We start from the raw sequence: 22005 nt of genomic DNA, 5'->3' as shown, positions 1-22005 counted from the left end.
AGTCAGGAAAAGTCAGGAGAAGATGACAGTGTATTTCATAGGGTTTAAGATCCAGAACTAGAAGGGACCTTGAGACCATTTAGTCCAGTCTTTGCTAGAGATATCCCGAGGCAAGATGTGAACTCAGGTCCTCTAATTCCAAAGTCAGTGTCTAACACTGATCTTCCATCCATGCAATGTAACATATGATTTAAAAAAAGTTTTAAGAGTGAAATAATACAGTAAATTATTTATTGTTTAATGTTTAGTACTTAAAAAAAAAAACACTTGTGCTGGGACTCTTTAGGATAAATCAGACCTAAAAATCCATTTCTGTTGGTTTATTGATGGGGTTGTATATTTTGACCTCTGTGTGTGTGTCCAGCACAAGGGAAGTATCTTGTGGGCCTTAACTGTGCTTGACTGACTGTATGTTGTAAGGTACGTGATACATTATTGTCTACTGTCAATCATGGGAATATGTTACTGGGGATATCAAAGTGACAACGTTGAGAAATCAAGTCATGGGGCAGTCTTCATTGTGATCCAGGATTAATGACTTCTATCATTGCTATGCAGGCATCAACTTCTTAAGTTGTAAAATGTAAGAAGTGTTGTACTTTTCAGAATGATGCCTCCAATACCACATTGGGAGAGTATTGGATAACTTTTTCATTGATTTTTATTTTACGAGTGCAAAGAGCCCTAGTTTGGGGATTACAAGGCCTCCTGATTCTAATGCTTACTGAACTTTAAGATCCAAGGAAGTTAATCAACCTGTATGCCTCAGTTACCTCATAAAGGGATAATAATAATACTTAGATACTCACAGAGTTGTGAGGAAAGGACTTGCTAAACATTATGAAGATCAGATGACTTATATGTAAAGCACAAAGAAACCTTCAAACACTATCTAAATGTTAGTTGTTATTAATAATTTTGAATTAGACATGTGATTTGTTTGGCATAGGGAACTTTCCCAATGAAGAAACTTCCTTCGCCAATGTAGATCAGCTACTTCTATGACTTAACAGTCTTAGTCTTGTGGGGTAACTGACAGGTTTCCTTGCCTAGGATCATTGGTCAATTTTGAGAGACAGAATGTAAACAAACTTTTTCAAACTCTAAAACTGACTCCTTATCTGCTACATCAAGCTGCCTCTCCTTAAATGTGTATTGAATTTCAAACATGAAGTAACATGTTTGGTAGTAAGCTATCTTAACTTGTTCTGCATTTGTATTATGGGACACTACATAAGAGCTTCGCCTGAGTGACAGATTAAAACCTTTGTAGACAACTTGAAGATACTTTGAGGTACTTAGTATTTACATGTAAATTATTATTATTTGGGAGGGTATTTTGATTTAATTCAGATATTAAGGTATTAGATTTGTGGTGTGTAACATTGTTGGGTTTTTTTCTTTCTCGACTCATTCAAAATCAACCTGATGTTTTCTCTCTAGATGTCCCGGAGCTTCCCGTCGGAGAGTTGCTCTAGAGAGAAGGAAAACTAGCAAATTAAAGGTCGAAATTGAGAATGAAAATGGATCCAACGTAATAGATCACCCTGGTACTTTATCACCAGACAATTCTGGGACAGGAACAGTACCAGCAGAGCGGAATTTGACATCAACAGCTCTTCCTATGTGGACTGATGAACCTGGTCTTGACAACCCTGCATTTGAGGAAAGCACAGTGGCAGACAGTATGTGCACTTCACGTCCTTATCCTATATTTTATTTCTTAGTGTCAGAAGAGGACATTTTCAGGCTTATTTGTATTAATAGATTTTTCTCCATTCAAAACAAAACACAAAGCACTGGTCTCAGAGTCGGGAGGACCTGGGATCGGTTCCGGTCTCAGATACTTAACACCCACACCAAAAAAATTGGCCGTGTAACCTTGGGCAAGTTACTTAACCCCAATTGCTTTTAAAAAAAAAACCACTTATTTTTTGCAGTAATTATTAATGGCAAACTGGATTACCCTAGTTTACCAGATATTTATTAATAAAAAATTTGCATGAGAGGAAAAATTATTTTTGTGACAGAAAAAAAAATTTGCCTGCACATAAGGTTTTATCCTAGCTCCATTTCTGCCTCCCTTATTTTTCCCCTTTCAGTTTTGGGCTACAAACTATAGGTGGTTGCTATTAAACTTTTCCACTTTTTAATTTTTGGTTTTTATCCTGATGCTGTAGCAAAACAGTATGTTTTAGCGACAGATTTCATCCCAATTTCTAATATGAAGCATATCCCCTTGGATCATAATCTTCCTGCATGGAATATTGCTAAGTAGTAGGTGAGCTAACCCCTCATCTGTCTGCATTAAATAGTACTGACTTTAGCAGCTGGTATTTTAGAGAGGATACACTGACCCTCACCTCAAAATAAGCTTATTCCCTTTTCTCTTCTGGATATATCCTGGGTGCTCATTAGCACCTTCATCTGTGTTTTCGGAGGGTGTGTGTGCGTGTACATGTGTGTGTGCTTGCATGCCCATACATACATACACACACATATACACCTAAAGATCATCTGGTTTCTTGATAGATATCAATAAAGCCTGTTTTTGTAGAATCATTTAGGAAGAAAAGCAGTGTTAACTTCTAGGAATAGAACCTGGGTTATTGTATATTATTGTAGCAATCTTTTACAAATTATTTTTAAAATTTTTATTCCTTTCTCCTCTGTCTATACATGTCATCTAATCCTGTCAGGGCCTGGTTCATGTCCCACCTCTTCCATGAAACCTCTTATAATTATTCCTGTTCCCCTTGATTATCACCCTTTTGATCCCTTACAACATTTATATACACATCGTTTAGGGCTTGATTTTGTATTACCTTAGTCATTTTCGTATCAGTTAATCTGGTTTCCCCCAATAAATTGAAAGCTTCTTCAAGATAGGGATCATATCCTATAAGTTATGGCCCCTACATTGCCTAGGACATTGTTTTGCACATATTAGGTAATTTTTAGAAATTGCTATTTGTTTGATCAGAAAAAGGAAAACGAGGCGGCCAGGTAGCACAGCGAGTAAGAGCACCGGCTCCAGTGTTGAGAAGACCTGGAGATCGAATCCCGGACTCAGACACTTAGCACCCACCCAGAAACACCTGGCCGTGTAACCTTGAGCAAGTTACTTAACCCCAATTGCTTAGGGGAGGCCAGGTGGCTCAGTGAGTAAGAGCACCGGCTCCAGTGTCGGGATGACCTGGATCAAATCCGGGCTCAGGTACTCAGCACCACACCCAGAAATAATAATAACTGGCCGTGTAACCTTGAGCAAGTTACTTAATCCCAATTGCTTTAAAAAAAAAAAAAAAAGGAAAACAAGATAAAAATCAATATAAACTGTTTTTGCCATTCTGCATAGCAGTGATATTCTGTTTCAAAGTGAAAACTTACATTTTCCTTATCTTGGTGTATTGCGAAGATTCCCTTGGATCTTTTAGCAAATGGCAAGCCAAGTCTAATTGAGTTTTTGTGCTATACTTTGTTTCTGGAAATATCTTTCTGTTGTTATCTAGTAACTAACTTAACTGGAAAAAAAAATGCTAAGCTATAAAACACTTTCACTTTTTTTTATTTTTAAATTTGTCAGCTTCACAACCACCACCTAGTTTACCAGAAGGGGAGATTACTACAATTGAAATTCATCGTTCTAATCCTTACATTGAGCTAGGAATTAGTATTGTGGGTGGCAACGAAACACCTTTGATCAACATTGTTATCCAAGAAGTTTATCGAGATGGCATAATTGCAAGAGATGGACGATTGCTTGCTGGAGACCAGATACTTCAGGTATAGAATCTAATTAAATGTTGTCACCTTGCAGTATGTCAAGTGATTTTGAAGACTGGAGCAGTTTCTTTTCTGGCAGTGAAACATAAGTTACATAAATACTAGCTTGATAATTTTTAGATTGAAAGCAGATATGTTGGGGTAGAGTTTTTAAATGAATCAGTTTCCCAGGTACCTATGGGAGGATGACCAGACAGTTGATTCATGAAATTGATTTTCGATTATAACAGTGTGACAAGGCAGCCAAAAAACTGATGTGATCTTGGACTGAATTAAGAGACATATAGTGCCAAAGCAGAGGAGATGGTAGTCCCATAGTAGTTCACCTTGGTGAGAGTACAATTCTGGATATGGCATTTTAGAAATGATATTAACAAACTAATGTATCTAGAGACTATGCCTTGTAAAGATGTCTTGAAGGAAATGGAAATTAGGGAGAAGGAAAATGCTAAGTGTCATCAAGTATTGGAATGGCTCAGAGGATGTTGTAGAGGTGATTCCTATTCAGGTACAAATTTAACTAAAGGGTCTTAACCCAAATTCTTGATTATATTTTTCTACTTTATCTTTTGTAGTAGATAAGTATACATATTGTCATTATATTCATCATGATCCTTTTTCTTATATTTATCATGAATTATTGTAGCATGAAATGTGTTCCATAAAGTAGGTGTTGTGGACTTTACCTACATGATGAAAACAGCTCTACCAATAGGAATTATTTAGTCTTAAGAAGATTTAGAAAGAGCATTTCCTGCCAGGATGGCTGCCTGAATAGGAGGCATATCACCCAGCTCTCACATATCTAGTCCAACAAAACTCTGAAGTTCACACCAAACCAAATAATTAATTATCAAAGAATCCAGTGAAAAACTTCAATAAATGACTTATTCTATCCCAGAACTGCACAAAAAGTCAGTGCCTGGCATGATGCTATAGGGCTCTGTCAGAATGGGACAGCCCAGACCTAGGGCCTCTGAAATCCCTCACATTTTGTCTTATGCTAGAGAGGATCCTGAAAGAATCAGAAGGGCTTTAACCTGTCAGGTCAGCTCCAGAATTCAAGAGATCCATTGGTGTGACCACTCAATCATTTCTTGCAAATGTGCAGCAAAGAATAGAGCCTGGTCCTGGCCCAAATCTCCAACTTAGGAACTAATGCTGGAGAAATGAGTACATCAAAGAAAATTATGACAAATCTTTGTCCCTAAAAAGAAGAAGCAACTAGTTCTATAACTACTATAAGCAGAAGCTCAAAGAATAAATTTATTTTCTACAAGGACTACATGAATATATAGAAAAAAATATATAGAAAAAAAGCAAGAAATAAAAATATTACAAAATCTTTGTAAGAAAAAAATTGCAAAGAAAATAAGTAACCTAGAAGAGAATTTGGTAAACCTTGCTCAAGAAACAGTCTGCCTGAAACCTGGAGTAGATCAAATAGAAATCGACTCCATGAGAAAACAAAACAAATTAAAACAAAATTCAGATTTGAAAGAAATAGAAGAAGAAATGTAATGTCCGGTCAGGAAGAGATCATTTAAGATTCTTTGGGATCCCAGAAAACCACAGGTTTGTTTTTTTTTAATTGCTTGGATGCTATTATTTCAAGAAATCCTAAATGAAAACTATTTAGATCTATTAGAATCAGAGGGCAGAGTAAGGATAGCAAGAACCCCCGATTACTTCCTGGAAGGAACCACAAAAAGGAAAAGTTGCCAGAATGGCATAGCCAAAATCTGGATCTCCCATGACAAAGAATCCAGAAGGGAGCAGTTCAGCAACCAAGGAACTACAGTCAAGATCATTGAAGACCTCTTATACCAGAAACAAGAGGGGAGCTTGGAATACAATATTCCATTTTTAAAGGCAAAAGATAAAGGTTTATAAGCAAGAATAATTTTCTCTTCAAAACTGAGTATAAATTTACAGAGGAAAAAATGAATTTTTGACAAAATAGAGCACTTTCAAGCACTTTTCTTGGGAAAAACAAACCAGAACTAAATAGTAACTTGGAATATAAACACAAAAGTCCAGAAAAAAAACAAGAAAGGAACTTTATTATATGAGCAGTTAGAAAGCAACATATGATCACATAATACTAACATTCTAATAGGAAGCAAAGAAAATATTCTTTCAGAATTTTTATGTCTTCAAAGAGTATCGATGGAGTTAAATAAGAAAAAACAGGTCCTGGGGTAGGATCGTTTGGATCGTAGGATCCCACTGAAGATTTTAAGTGGGAGAGAGAAGAGAGTTTATTGCATTCCCATTAATGGTGCAAAGAAGGGGATGAAACTTTCACTTCCTTATAAATGTGGAGCATGTGAGAAGAATATACAAATGGGAAGGGAATCTGTACTAGGAAATGGGCATCTTATCAGAAATGGACAATTAATTTTAAGTTATGGTTTCTTTCTAAGGGCTTCCCAAAGTCTTTAGAATGGAGGTAAATAAGATGTAGATTAATAAATTCATTAATCATTCTTCTTTGCTAAAGACATTATTTTATGTTCAGTTATGGTACATGCATGCATACATATGCAGAAGCACACACATATACGCAAATAATTTGCTATAGACATACTTTAAACTTAACTGGGAAACAAGCAAGGATTGGGAGGATAGAACTAAGAGGGAAAATAATACCAGGGAGGGAGTAGTCGTAAGCAAAATAAACTTTCTTGTCCTGAAGTAAAAGGGGAGAGAAAGAACTAGCATTTAAGGGGGTGCCTTAAGTTGATTCTTAAAATGATTGAGGCATAGCTGAATAAATTATAATATGTGAATTAATGGAATACTATTGCACCCTAATTATTATGAGAGACAATTTAAGAGAATCTGGGTTGTGTGAACCCAAAGCAGAATGAAGTGAGCAGAACCAGGAGAACAAATTATGAGAATAGTAACATTGTAAAGAAAACAATTTTGAAAGACTTAAGGACTTCAATTAATGCAGTGACCACCCAAATCTCCAGATGAATTGTAAGGAAGCATATTATCTACCTCCTGACAGAGGGATGATGGATGTGAGGTGCGTATCACAAAGTAGATGTTACTGTTATCCTCATTTTACAGTTGAGGAAACTAAAGCAATCAGAGTTTAAGTGACTTATTCCAGTTGCATAGCTTGTAAGTGTCTGAGGCTAAATTTGAACTCAGGTCTTCCTCATTCCAGGTCCAGCACTCTTAGCCACTGTGCCTCCAAATTTGCCTCTTCACGGTCAGTTACAACTTGGAGATCGTGTGGTTCTAGTCTCCATTACAGAAGCTTCAAAGTTGTGGTAAATTTGTCCTGTGCTTGGGAAAATTCTTGATGTATCACTCTCTTCTCCCAAGAGTGACTACCACCTTTATCTGTTTCTCCTGAATCTGTAGGGGGGGAAAGTAAATCATTGTAAAAGTTTGAGGAAAGAGGGTAACACTGGGGCAAAAGCACCAGTTTTTGTTTTTCTTTTTCCAAGGGACTGATCCTGAGAGGTTATTGCTACTTCTATGTCCATAAGACCACCTACTTTAATCTTCCTGAAGTTCACAAGGATAAAGCTTTTTAGGAATAAAGTAGAGACATAAAAGTTAAGAGTATACAAGGGCAAGGAACAATGAAAGGAAGAAATCTATCAAGCAGCAGTGATCTGGGTTCAAATCCTGGTTTTGCTACTTACTACCTCGGTGATAGAGCAAGTCGCTACCCCTCTTAGAGTCTCACTTTCCTCATCTGTAAATTGAGAGGTTGGACTAGACTGCTAAGGGCCTATGTTCACCAACTTTAAAGTTCCTCTCATATCTTAGATTCTTTGATCCTGTAGTATAGCATTTTTGAAAATCCAACACATGACCTATAATATAGTTATAAAAAAAAAACTCTGAGCTGAACAAGGAAATTTCTAGCTTTTCTAGAAAATTTAAATGTAAAGATAATAAATTTCCATATTTTATTATTTTATATTTGTTTATTTATTTTTTATAAATATTATATATATTATTTTATTATTTTGAGGTATGTGTTGTGTGATGGCTGTATGTGTGCATGTACCATAACTGAACATAAGTTAATAATGTCTTTAGCAAAGAAGAATGATTAATGAATTTATTAACCTACATCTTATTTACCTCCATTCTAAAGACTTTGTGAAGCCTTTAGAAAGAAACCAAAACTTAATATTAATTGATGCAGCCTTTGTAGTTGCCACAGAATTTAAAAACTTTAATGTAGTTGTAAAAATTCAAACGTGCCATCCCTCATAAATAAATTTTACTGTCTAGGGAAGGGCTAAAGACTTTAGATTACATGGATAAATGATATATATCAAGAGATATATCAACAGGAACCCCTAACTAATGAATTTACTGATAGATTTTTTTTTCCTGTAATAGATATTTAACTTGAATTTTAGCTGGTATATTTTGTCCCATAAGAGGAACTATATTCCCTGCCTTTAAGATCTAACTAAAGTTTTAAAAGGACTTTCTGATATTAAGAAGTTGTTATATTTTACTTGAGTTGAGCAGAATTAATAAAATAATTAGCCCTTTGGAAGTTACTTGTGAGATGTTGAGGCTGAAAGAAATTTACATTGATGAATCTGAAAAACAGCAGAATCAGTTCTTGCTTGCTGGATTTTTAAAAAATTACTTCTGTAAAGTCAGAACAGAGGATCCTTAGGGTTTTAAACAGTTCCTAAGTAGTTCTTTGCCTAAATTTAGTCAGACCACAAAGCTGCTAATAACTGATTTCCAGGTATGATTTTAATATGTGTGTGTGAATGTATGTATGTATGTATGTATGTAATAATCCACCTAGTAGAGTTTGCTTGGAAAATTGTGACTGCCCTTGATTAGCCATTTTATTTAACAAAAAAGATGACATAGGGAAGGAAATGTAGTCAGTCCCTTACAATATATCTACTATGTTACTGTTTTGCATTAGCCACACATGTACATCCTATACTGAACTGCTTATCTTCCCAGTAAGGGTGGGTGACAAGGGAGGAAGGGAATGAATCTGGAATTCAAAGTTTTAAAATCAAATATTCAAATATATATATGTGTGTGTGTGTACATATATATTATTATCAATACTATTTTACATGTAATTGGGATACAGGCACTGGGGCATAGAGATCCACTGGAAAAGTCGAAAGGGGGGTATGGGAGAGAGCAGATTGGAGAAGGGGGTATCCTGTGGGACTGCTATTTTGGGGAGGTGGGTAGGGGAAAAACAGGGAGAAAATTTGTAACTCCTGGCGGAAATGAATGATGTACACCAGAAGTTAACAAAGCATTTGAAAAAAAAAGTGAATGTGGAAAGCTAAAAAAAAAAGATGACATAAATGAACAGGCAAAGGGAAACAAATTACTCAGGTAGTTTTATTGTATACTTTTCCTGTGGAATTTTATATAAATGAATGTTATAATAATAAGTGTTTGAAATTTCTGATAACTCTCTCTAGATAGAGGTAGAGTTAAGGGGAAATTCTATTTCACATTTGATTCTCACCAAAAAGAAATTGGTTTTTGCAGTGGAAATGATATAAACTTTGAGAGAAAGTGAACACTCCATCCTGTTTGTGATAGAGGAGAGAAAATCAGGGCCCCTGTAGTCTGATGTGAATATTAGGTTTTGAGAGAGCAAATTGCAAAGGATCCAGAAAAGGGAAATGGACTAAAATTGTGATGAAGAAATAAGACCAGAAGAGATAGGAAGCTCTCTAGAGTGAAATTCTGATGTCATTAAGGAAAACAATTCAGCTGAGGTGGAAAAGAGGAAAATTGTGAAAACTAGCTTGATTTACATACTAAAGAGAATATCAAACAATGGAGATTTTTAAAAAAACTTCAAAATGCAAGCTAGGGTAGGTAATAGATGATCATAAAGGTTTATGAAGCAGACATAAGAATAGTTTCAGGAATACTATATCTTAGAAGGAACTGAGACTGAAGGAAAGCTAAGGAAACAAAAAATTACGTTTTTAGATGGTATTGAAAGAAAGACAAGGATCAAAGAAGGGATAGGACCCATCCCAGGATGGATGGGATGGCATTTTTTTCTTCTGTGATTTTCCTGTAACTTCTCTTCTTGAATTTCAAATAACATTTTATTTTGCTGATTTTTTTCTTATATGTAATATAATGTGTATTTTTATCCTTTTTTTTCCCTACTAATGTTCTATAAACTTAATAAAGGCATTGATTGTGTATCATCATAATTTGTCTACCCTCCCCATAACTACTAGCATAGTGGTCTGCACACAGTAGACACTTACTTAGTGTTTGAATGAATGAATGAATTTCATTGAAACTGTGAATGGACAGCACGACAAAAACAACTGAACAACAACTACTCCAGCATTTTGGTAATTGTATGAGATGGTGAATCAGAAGTGATTTAGTAAAGAATATGAGGACTTGAATTAGGTTCCAAGAATTATGTCCCCATAAAGTGGTAGGTAATAGAACCATAGTATTTTAGAGCTAGAATGGACCTTAGAAATCACCTGGTCTATTCCTTAATTTTATTTAATGAGTAAACTTAGATAAGGAAACCTGCTACCCCTTGACCATTTGGCTAAGGTCAAGTATAGTACCAATTAATCAGTTTAATATCTGATATGTCCTGTCTCTGAGGATAATATACTAAATGGTTTTTTTGCTACCGAGGAAAAAATTTTAGAGGTAGCTCTAAGTAGCTCTCAGAGCACTAGGCCTGGAGTCTAGAAGACCTGAGTTCAAATCCAAATAGAACCCTGGGCTTGGAGTTGAAAAGACCTGAGTTCAAATTCAGACTCACACTTACTAGCTGTGTGTGTGGACAGGTCACTTAACCTTGTTGCCTTGGAGGCAGTTAGGTGGCTCGTTGGGTAGAGTTCTGGGCCTGAAGTCTGAAAACATGAGTTCAAAATCCAGCCTTAGACACTAGCCCTGTGACTCTGGGCATGTCACATAATCTGTTTGTTTTAATCCACTGGAGAAGGAAATGGCAAGCCATTCCAGTATCCTTGCCAAGAAAACCCCATACTGGTTCATGAAGAGTTGGACACAAGACCTCAGAAATGTTAGGTTTATGTATTCAATTAAGCAGATGATTAGTAACTGATCTCAGACTAAAATAAAGTTCACTTGATTCCTACAGCTGTTTTACTTACACACACACACACACACACAGTATTTCCAATCTATAATTCTGTAATTGAAAATTTATCTTTAAAAATATAATTTTTGAAAGGACCCTGATAATAATGCTTTCTTGTTTTCTCTTCTTTAATTCCTTACTTGTAGTACTTCATGATTGTCCCTTAGATATTTAACTTTTTTACTTACATATCAGTTTTTCCCTACAATATCCTTGTGAGACAAAGTATTCCTTAAAAAAAAAAGAAAATTGAGGTACAGAAAGAGTCTTTCATGTATTAGATTCATTCAACGCACTAGTAGCAAAACTAAAATAAAGTTCTTAAATATCTATTTAGGATATGAATCTGTGATCCATTGGCCTAAGGGTACTTTATGCCATTCTCTTCATCTTTATGTCATTTTTTATATTTATATGTTTAAATATGAATCAGTATGGTACCTTAATGAATAAACAAATGTGAAAGCTTGCAATGTACCATCTGTATTTTATTATCATGTCTTGTTGACAAGAACAGAGTGAAAAAAGGTATTAAGTGAAATGCCCTAATTCTAGTGAAATAAAACTTTTATTATCTAAATGAAACAATTCTAAGGAATGGAAGTTTACTGAGTTCAGAAGTATGTGTATGAGAAGAAAGACTAGTCATGATCTGATTTCAGATAACTAGTTTGGAGATCAAAGAAATCCATATAATCATGGTTTTATTCTAATCCTGTAACATACAGATGTAATATAAAACAATGGCATGTTAGCATTTTAATCATAGGACAGCTATGTGGGAAAAGGAGAGTGGGGTCGTTTGGGTTGTTGAGGGTTTTTTGCTAAAGAGCTTTTTTTTCTACGCGCAATCTCATGGGTTTCAGGAAAGCTTTTGGTCATGTAACATGAGATACTCGACTTAGAAAATATATAACCTCCTCAGTGGTTCATCCAATTTAGGGAACATATTGACAGAGGTCTTTTAGTACTTAGTCCAATTAAAGATGTTCTAGCTGCCACCAAATCTGTATACTCTGTCTGTCCTCACTTATACTTCAGTAACCTACATTTGATTTGATGTTATGAGTAAGCCACTTTTAAGAAATCTTAAGTCCTTCTGAGAAAGTATCTTTGTAATAATTGATTCTTAAAGTATATTTTAACTTACTCTCTTGAAAATACTATAGAAATTTCCCCAATTGATAAATGGTCAAAGGATATGATTTTTTGATATGATATGGTAATTTTCAGAGAAAGAAATTAAAGATATCTATAAGCACATGAAGAAAGGCTCTAAATCACTATTGATTAGAGAAATGCAAATCAAAACAACTCTGAGGTACCACATCTCACCAGTCAGATTGGCTAAGATGACAAAACAGGAAAATGACAAATGCTGGAGAGGATGTGGGCAAATTGGAACACTAATCCATTGCTGGTAGAGTTGTGAACTGATCCAGCCTTTCTGGAGAGCAATCTGGAATTATGCCCAAAGGGCTATAAATACTTTCATATCCTTTGACCCAGCAATACCACTCCTAGGGTTATATCCCAAAGAGATCATAGAAGTGGGAGGAAGGACCTATATGTACAAAAATGTTTATAGCAGCTCTTTTTGTGGTGGCAAAGAATTGGAAATTAAGGGGGTGCCCATCAATTGGGGAATGGCTGAACAAGTTGTGGTATATGCATTTTATGGAATACTATTGTGCTATAAGAAACGAGGAGCAGACAGTCTTCATATTTACCTGGAGAGGCTTATACAAACTGATGCTGAGTGAGAAGAGTAGAACCAGGAGAAATTTGTACACAATTACAGACACAATGTATGTGTGATGACCAACTTTGATAGACTGGAATCTTCTCAGCAATGCAGTGATATAAGTCAATCCCAAAAGACTCATGATGGAGAGAAATGTGTGCATCCAGAGAAAGAACTGAGTTTATATCCAGATGGAAGCAAAATACCTGATCTTTTCCTTTTCTTGTTTGGTTTTATGTCCTCTTTGCCATTTTTCATTCCATCTGATACAATCCGTCTTTATAACCTGACTAATGTATAATGTGAAAGTATTTACAGATCCTATACTTGACTATATGCCACCATGGGGGGAGGGGAAGGAAGGGGACAAAATGTGAAACTCAAGGAATTGTGGAATTGAATCCTGTAAACTAAAAGGAAACAAATTAATTTAAAACAATAAAAGAAAATAAAAAGAAAATACTATAGAAATATTCATGCTGATTAGTAGATTAAAATGTTAATGAGTGTTTGGGTTGTAATATTTGTGGTTTTTTTTTTAGGTCAACAACTTTGACATCAGCAATGTGTCTCATAACTATGCCAGAGCTGTTCTTTCCCAGCCTTGCAGTGTGCTGCATCTTACTGTGCTCCGAGAGAGACGCTTTGGAAGCCGAACCTATAGCCATTCTGATAATAATTCTTTACGAGAAGAGAGCTTCCATGTGATCCTTCATAAGCGGGATTCTAATGAACAGCTTGGAATTAAATTAGTACGAAGGACAGATGAGCCAGGTGTTTTTATTCTTGATCTGTTGGAAGGAGGACTAGCAGCCCAGGACGGCAGGCTTAGTAGCAATGACCGAGTACTGGCCATCAATGGACACGACCTGAAACATGGCACACCTGAACTTGCTGCTCAGATTATCCAGGTAAAGTCCATTTGATACTAACTTTTACTTGTTTTGCAAAAGGAACTTTATTGTCCCAGAATGGCAGTATTTATTAATGAAAAGTTGAAACTTTTTTACCTGTTTTCTTTTACATCACCTGACTTTATTCTTGATGGTATTTCTCATTAAAAATTAGTCCCAAAAGGCTTATAGACTGGATGCTTCTTCTGTTCTGGTTATAAATTGAAAAGAAAGGAAATGCTATTCATAAAACATTACCTAAATATAAATTGTTAATATAAAAACAAAGGAGATGATGTAGTGGATAGAGAGCTGAACTTTCAGTCAGGAAGGCTTGATTTCAAGTCCCAGCTCTACCAGCTGATAGGGGCCAATTCTTTTTTTGCTTTTTTCTTTTTTTTGGAGGGGGAAGGTAGGGCAATTGGGGTTAAGTGATTTGCCCAAGGTCACACAACTAGTAAGTGTGTCAAGTGTCTGAGGCTGGATTTGAATTCAGGTCCTTCTGATTCCAGGGCCAGTGCTCTATTCACTGTTCCACATAGCTGCCCCAATAGTGGCCAAATCTTAATTGGACATTTGCCATGTTGAATCTCAGTATGAGGATAAGTTGAGGAGTTGTGGGTGGCTAAACTCACTGGAGTATACAACATTCTCACACTATCATTTGTTTCATAGTTATTGGTTTTGGTTTTTTTGTTTTGTTTTGTTTTTTAACTAAACCTGTAACTTCATTAGTATAGGAAGCTCCTGATTAGAAACTAATGATGGAACTTCCTGCAACTTAGAGTGTTGGAGAGTTGCCAGGAGCCCTAAATGGTAAATGACTTGCCCAGGGTCACAGAGCCAGTAAATATATGGAAGTTGGAGGTGAGGGCCTTGATCCTGAGAGAGCCTAACTCCAAGACCAGGACTCTAGTCACTAATCTGTGATGTCTCTTATGTGATTTTTTTTAATTACTTAGAATCTCCCAAGTCAGTAAAACTTAGTTTCTCAAAAAAAAAAAACAAAAAACAGTACATTGCTGCTTCCAATTCAGCTCAATTCAATAAACATTTCTCACACACCTAGTATGTTCCACTAGATTGCCTTGCATCTCTGGCTTCATTAAAGAAGAAACACACTTATTGAGTATGGCAACCTAATGTTAATTGGTTCCATGAAAATAACCACAGGAAACCACTAAATGGGGAGAGTTTTTGCAGGCTCAGCATTGTAAATGGAGGACATGTTAGGCTGCTTGTAGTACCATGTAGGAGGTATCTGAAATTCTGGAAAGATTTGCATGATGAAATGCAAACAAATATATTTTATAATTAAATGAACTAAGGAAAAATATACAGTAGAAGGAGGCAAACAGGTGTGTAGAAAAAAGAATGTTCAAAGAACAATTACAGACAATGTTTGAAGACTAACCTCTGGGGAAGGTACTCCTATTGTTGGAGAATTCCTTAACCCAAAGGTCCTAAGATTCTCTAGGAGAGGAATTCCTTCCACCGTGGTCTGTTTGATTGGAGGTCAGTCCATGAGGATTGATCAGGAGACTGGGCTAGAAGATAAAAAGTTTAATTGAGATCAGTTGGTGGACATTTGCCAGGAGGATGTCTGCATTAAGGAACAAAGGGAGATACATGTACATGTAGGGTTTTACACAACTCTAAGGTGACTTTTCAGCGGCAGAAGGAGCTATCAAGTGAGGCTTCTCAGCCACTTTTCTCATTTGGGAGGTTGAGTTATGGGGACAGATTGTTAGGTCATTTGAGGAAGAACATATTCACCTTGGAGTCTCCAGAGTTGCAGAGATCAGGTTTGTTCTAATGGGGATGTTTTCTCTGTATTAAATCTTATCAGACTATTTTGATGGAACAGGAGACCTCTAAGATAGTAGAGGCCTCCTTACAGGCAGAATTATTATAGGCTCATCTGATTGTTCCACAAAATACAGACTGAGAGTCTGTCTCTGTTTACACAATCCTGTAGCTTTGCTTCTTTGATCTCTAAGATAGCTTTTTTTTTTTTTTTTTTTTTTTTTTTTTTTTGGAAAAAAGGTACTTCCTTCAAACTCATAGATTGCCTCCTCCACAGTACCCATTTGTAGCTATAAATCAAGATATGGGTGATATAATGACAAATGTATGAGGAGATTTTATATTTGCAATTAAATATGATTACATTTGTATTTTTAAAACATGTTATTTTACAGGATAATACTCTAAATCGTGTAAAATTTAAACTGTCTGGAGCAAGGGTTAGCAAAGTAAAAATTGTTCTTAGTTTCAGGCAGCAACTGGCAGGCTGTTTTTTGCTAGAGATCCCTGCTTTTTGAAATCCTTATGGTAATCAAATCCAGTGTCTTTGTAGACCCAAAAATACCAGACGCTGAATTGCCAAAGTAGCACCAACAATCAAATGTCCTTGCGTTTTAAAACCCTGATAATGATTTGCTCCTATTCCTTTTAGGTATGTTCTGACCCTTTATTGTTTAGCTATTTGGTAATCCTAAAATTCAAGGTTCTGTATATGTTAGGATTTTTAACATCGTGTGTTGTCATTTTCTTTTCCATCCTATTCTCACACTCTCCAATTTGGAAGTATGAATACATTTTTTTATTCTTTCTGCAATTTTGAAATACTTGTTAGAAATTTAATTAAATCACTCAGCCCCTCTGAAGTTTCATCTTTAAAATGAAAATTATACTGTATTTACAGCCTTATAAGAATCAAATTAGAGAATGAATATTAAGCATGTTATATAGCATTAAATATGAGATGTTATTCCTGATCATAAAATGTCAGAGTTGAAGCTAACCCATGCATTTCGGTCAGTGAAGTTTGTTATTACATAAGCAAAATTTTAGTGAGACTTTAATGCTTAAGTTTTTGAAACTAAGAACTGGAAATAAGTACATTTCTTAGTGGTACTGGTTTTAAATACAGTCAGTCTCAGTTCTTCAGTGCATTTTCCTAGAAGCCACTTCATAAATAGTTTTATAAAGCAGAGTACATTTTTCCATAGTAAAAATCTTATAACTGACCATTCCCTCTCTAACCAAGGACTTGTATCAAATTAGAAGTGTGATTAACAGTATCTTTAAAGGATAAAGAAGCCAGTAAATTTCTGCAGTAACTCAAGATAAAATTATATTTGAAGCAATAGAATTTGAGTAGAAAAGAACTTTAGAAGTCCTCTGTCTCAGCTTTTGTCATTTTATAGATGAGATTTTAAGAAACTGAGGGCAGGAAAGGATAAATGACTTCAAGTTGAAATTAGAACCTAGGTCAACTGAATCCTAGGCCAGTGTGCTTTGTATCATAACATACTCCTTCCCTTTATAAAAGGCTCTGTAAAATTATGTATAATATATGTATTACACACATTGATTAAAAAGGAGGTCCCAACATTCTATAAAGTTTGCTTGGTGTGGGGCAGGCGACAAAGTAGTTCTTACCTGTGTTTACATTATTATAGAATATAGAACAGAGGTTCTTAATCTGGGGTCCAAGATTTTGGTTTATTTATTTGTTTTTTATTTTAATAACAGTGTTTCAGTAGAATTGGTTTTCTTTGTAATGGTAATATATTTTGTTTTATGTATTTAAAAACAATGTTTAATGTCCATAAACTTCACTAGACTGCCAGAGGGGTCCATGACACAGACAAAGTTAAGGACCCATAATATGGAATATTCTTAGTGAGGAAACTCTCTTTCCATCCAGATGGGTAACTGTTCTGTAACTTCTCAGTTTGGAGAGTTTACTGGGCCACTGGAACGTTAGATGACTTGCTCAGAATCACACAAAGAATATGTGTCGGTCAGGACTTTGCCTTCTGATTCTAAGACTACTATATCCAAGAAGCCACACTGCCTGTTGTAAAACATATGTACCTAGAGCACAGGAATATACAGCTTTGCCAGATTTTTAGGAATCATTTAGATGATCCCATGTATCTTAAAAAAAAAAAAAAAGATGGGGCGGCTAGGTGGCTCAGTGAATAGAACACCAGCCCTGGAGTCAAGAGGACCTGAGTTCAAATTCGGCCTCAGACACTTAACACAACCACTAGCTGTGTGACCTTGGGCAAGTCACTTAACCCCAATAGCCCTCCAAAAAAAAAAAACCAGATGTCTAGGAAAGTTTGATCTGCTGCCTTTTTTATCTCAATAAACTAACCTGTATTTTAAAAAAATATATAGCCATTGTAGCATTGAAATATTTGAAGACTAAAGACTTCTTTGAAGGATTTTTAGTTGTGAGCGTTCAAAGAAGTTGCTTCTTGAATTTTGGTCTTTTTATGTATCTTTTCTTTATCCAACTTTTAGCAGAGGAGTGGATGGGCAGGGACAGGGGGCAGAAAGGTAACCTGAGTTTGAAAAGTCAGTTTGTCTTAGTAACTCAAACTGGGGATTTGGGGTGGAGGGCAGTTTGTAAACTAATGAAATAGATATATTCAGAAGTGAAATAAAAATTTCAGAGATATATCTATTCCATCAACACATAGACACATCAGTTTGAGGGCTTTAAAAATATCAACTGGTATAATGATTCTTTTTCTTATTGTGTATTTAAGTTTTATTATTTAAATTTAAAATAAATTAATAAAAAAATATCAGCCAGCAGTCATCTTTTTTCCCTCAAATTAGAAGATATCATTAATCACTGACTGGAAATATGTGTTTTCTCCAGGCTAGTGGAGAGAGAGTGAATTTAACAATCGCAAGACCAGGGAAACCACAGACCAATAATACTAACAGGGAACCAGCAACTCACAACAGCAGCCAGCACCAGGCACAGCAATTGTATCACAGCCGACCCAGCTCACATAAGGTGAGAACTCTTCTTTGTGTTTTAAAAGTCCTAAGAGCGTAATGGCCATTATTGATGGTTAAAATTTTCCCATAATTAAAACTTAACTGAGAAATTAGTCTTTTCTGTAGAATGCAAGTGAAAGTTTGATGTGTGCTTAGTACTATCTGGTAATTTGGACAGTGACTCAGAAGGGTATCTAATCTCCCAGCCCATCATAAACCCTAACTAGCTGATTTGCATGTGTTCTGATGTGATAGTCTGAACTTAACAAATACCAAAGGATTACATATGTAATTATGAATCAGCTCTATATCCAACTTGTTTCCTTTTTTAAAGTATATGATACTCTTATTCCTTTTTGTTTGGGAGCACTATTTTGAGTACTTTCAAAGGTCCAATTAGTATGTGTGGCAGAAGAAACAGTTAATCAATCAGTAAACATTGATTAAATGGGTACTATGTGCTGGGTCCTGTGCTATGTGTTGGGGTTACAGAAAGAGGCCAAAAAAAAAAGTCCCTGCCCTCACAGAGCTCATAATCTAAATCTGTCCAGGCTTTAATTCCAAAATTCAGAAAACAGAAGAATTCATTCCGTACTTCATCTCCTTTTACCTCAGATGGTTCTTTAGTTAAACTTAATCTCAAGTAAACTGTGAAAGTAGTTTACCAGATTGCAGGATATCTTCATTAACATATCAAAATAGAAATGCAATATTAGCCACTTAAAGATCTCTCCTTTAAGTAAAACTTTACTTTTTAAATTAAAATATTTATTAGTCTTCTTTAAAGCTGTAACTTCCAAAGTGCTGTTGTAGTTTGTATGTATGTGTGTTTCACACATGTATTCTTGGCATCTCCAGAAAACGGTAGCTCAGTAGCAACACCTGGCATTTCTATTAAGCAATGCTTTTACGCCTTCTTCTGCATTAATGTTCAACCTAACCTGACTTTGTATTGTGTCATCTGATCCATTACTTGTGAGAACTTAGGTTCTCTGCTTTTTATTTCAAAACTGGACCAAAAAGACTGCCTATGAAATGTAAATCTGTAAATTTTTTCTAGTGTAATAACATGGTTGTATGAAATGAGAAACTATTTAAAATGAGATTTGGGTAATTTTTAGTATTTCCTCAGACCTTTTATTTATACATTGTTAGATTGTCCAGTGACGATCACAGGTGGGATCTCTCTCTTAGTCATTGCTGGCAAGATTCTTGCCAGAGTTCTCCTTAATAGGCTGATTCTTCACCTGGAAGATGGTCATCTACCCAAGAGCCACTATGGCTTCAGAAAGGGCCAAGGAATGATTGATACAGTGTTTGCTACCTGGAAACTTCAGGAGAAATGCCAGGAGCAGAACAAGAGTTCTGTACACAGCATTTGTAGATCTAACCAAGGCCTTTGATACTGTCAGTCATAAGGGCTTATGGAAAATTTTGTCAAAATTTGATTGCATGGAGAAGTTCATCAGAATTGTACATCAGTTTCATGACGTCGTGCTTGCTTGGGTTCTGGATAATGGATGATGTTATTGCAATCTTTCCCACTTGCCAGTGGAGTGAAACAAGGCTGTGTGCTTGCTCCCATGCTTTTTAGCATGATGTTTTCAGACTTGTTGTCGAATGCCTTCAATAAGGACAAACATGGCATCGAGGTCATCTGGCACACTGACGGTAAATTCTTCAACTTGAAAAGGCTACAAGGCAAGACCAAAGTGGAGGGAGTGATGTTGCATGATTTTCTATTTGCAGATGATTGTGCATTCAGTACATCTGATTCTCTGCTGCTTGTGCTAATTTTGACCGAATAGTTAACACTAAGAAAACACAGGTGCTCCATCAGCCATTACCACACCATCAATACGTGGAATCATCAGTTAACAGCAAATCAAGAAGGTTTGAATTCTGTGGATAAGTTCACTTATTTTGACAGTATACTTTCCAGGAATATTCATATTGATAATGAGGTTGATGCACAAATTGCCAGAGCTAGTTCAGTGTCTGGAAGCATGGGAAAGAAGAGAGGTATTAGACTGGCTACCAAACTGAAGGTCTACAGAGCCATTGTGCTGAACTCATCATATGCCTGTGAAACCTGAACAGTCTACCAGCACCATACCGGGAAACTGAGTCCCTTTCCTGGCAAGGTATTCAAGATACCAAGCATTCAGGCTCTGCTGTAGAGAGTGCAACTCCAATGGGCTACCCGCTTAGTGTGAATGCCAAACATATACTTGATAAAAAGACTATTTTATGGAGAAGTCACACAGGGCAAGCACTCATATGATGGTCAGAAAAAGCAATACAAGAGCACTCTCAAGGTCTCTCTTAACTTTGGAATTGATTGTGTGACATAGAAGACACTAGCACAGGACCACTCAGCATGGTGTATTTTCTCTGTATAGTTGATTCTCCCACTTAATCCTTGCAAAAAAGAAAACAAAAGAGTCCAGTTTTTCATTCCACACCTTGCAAATCATACATATGTTGAGATTATATCTGTAACTCACAGTGAAACTTAGTTTCACTGTAACAGTCTTACTGGTCCCATTAGAAAGAAATATTTTTTAAAAAACATACCTTATATGTTGTGACTCCAAATATTTCACAGAGCTTGATCTTTCAAAGAATCACAAGTTGCTTTTGTAACTAACTTATTATTAGTAATATAATACATTCATTTGTAAATTGTTGAATGTGAATAAGAGGCTGTTGTCTCTTGCAGAAAAACGGCCTTATTTAGAAAACTTTAATCAGTCTTCTTTAGAACTGAAGTATATTTTAACAAACTAAGCATTTAAATGACTCTTAAATAAACATTTGTTGGTGCTAATTGAACCTCTGAAGAATTCTTTGAAGCTGTTCATATATTCTTTTGAGGTTTCCTTTTGACTCAAGAGAAAAAAAAATAAGGGAGATATCCAGATAGTTTACTGAATAGTTCTTATTGACTATCTAAAACTAATCTGTATAAACGAACATGTGCAATGTAGAATTTTCTTACACTCCTTCACAGTTCATTTCAGGAATATCCTGCGACAGAAAGTTTTTTTCTGATTGCTTCAGTTGTTAGTTCTTTTTTCCTCTCAAATTGCCTTAGATTTACTTACCTGGATAGTTGTTGTGTGCCCTTAGAATCTGAACTCTTCCTGGGCAGAAACTGGCATGTTTTCATCTTTGTGTCCCCAAGTGCCTTGGCTCCCTCATAATTGATGTTAATAAATGTTCTTTTAATTGAATTAAATAGTTAAATCAGATCACCTGTTTCTAAGCAATATATAAACTCTGGTGAATTAGTTTGTATGGGAGTGTGAGGATGATTTGATTGTTTACAACATTACCCTCAAGTAATCCCTCAGAAGGGCAATTAGGTGCACAGGGAGCTAGGAACCCCAGGCCTGGAATCAAGAAGACCTAAGTTTAAATCTGGCCTTAAATACTTACTAGCTTTGTGGCCCTGGGCAAGTCACTTAACCCTGTTTGCCTCAGTTTCCTCATCTGTAAAATGAGCTGGAGAAGGTAAATAAAAAACTACTCCAGTATCTCTGCCAGGAAAACCTCAAATGGGGTCACAGAGTTGGGCGTGACTGAAAAATGACTGAACAACAGAAGCCCCACAGAGTGGAATTTGCAAAACCATC

The 22005-nt window shown here is 35.8% G+C and overlaps 1 protein-coding gene, 1 long non-coding RNA gene and 1 other non-coding gene across 5 annotated transcripts in view; all 3 read left to right on the top strand.

Annotated features, from left to right (window-relative positions):
• The window catches only part of LNX2 (ligand of numb-protein X 2), a 98469-nt gene that overhangs the window by 53087 nt on the left and 23377 nt on the right, over positions 1-22005 (top strand). For all 3 annotated transcript variants that reach the window (XM_069079903.1, XM_069079904.1, XM_069079905.1), the window contains 4 exons: positions 1444-1685; positions 3587-3786; positions 13208-13576; positions 18243-18383. In XM_069079903.1, the coding sequence (XP_068936004.1) occupies positions 1444-1685; positions 3587-3786; positions 13208-13576; positions 18243-18383 (952 nt within the window). The remainder of the gene's footprint in view (positions 1-1443; positions 1686-3586; positions 3787-13207; positions 13577-18242; positions 18384-22005) is intronic.
• Positions 10341-10527, top strand: LOC138155606 (U2 spliceosomal RNA). Its single transcript, XR_011166893.1, has one exon. It is a non-coding gene; the product is annotated as a U2 spliceosomal RNA (small nuclear RNA).
• LOC138154917 (uncharacterized) lies at positions 15356-17043 on the top strand. Its single transcript, XR_011166710.1, has 2 exons — positions 15356-16615; positions 16708-17043. It is a non-coding gene; the product is annotated as an uncharacterized lncRNA (long non-coding RNA).

This window comes from Petaurus breviceps, unplaced genomic scaffold (assembly GCF_028583685.1).
Source record: "Petaurus breviceps papuanus isolate PSGF00001 unplaced genomic scaffold, PetGlider_PUasm1.0 91133, whole genome shotgun sequence".
Lineage (NCBI taxonomy): Eukaryota > Metazoa > Chordata > Mammalia > Diprotodontia > Petauridae > Petaurus > Petaurus breviceps.
The sequence above is the reverse complement of the archived record's forward strand: the minus strand, read 5'-3'. Positions and strand labels throughout refer to the sequence as shown.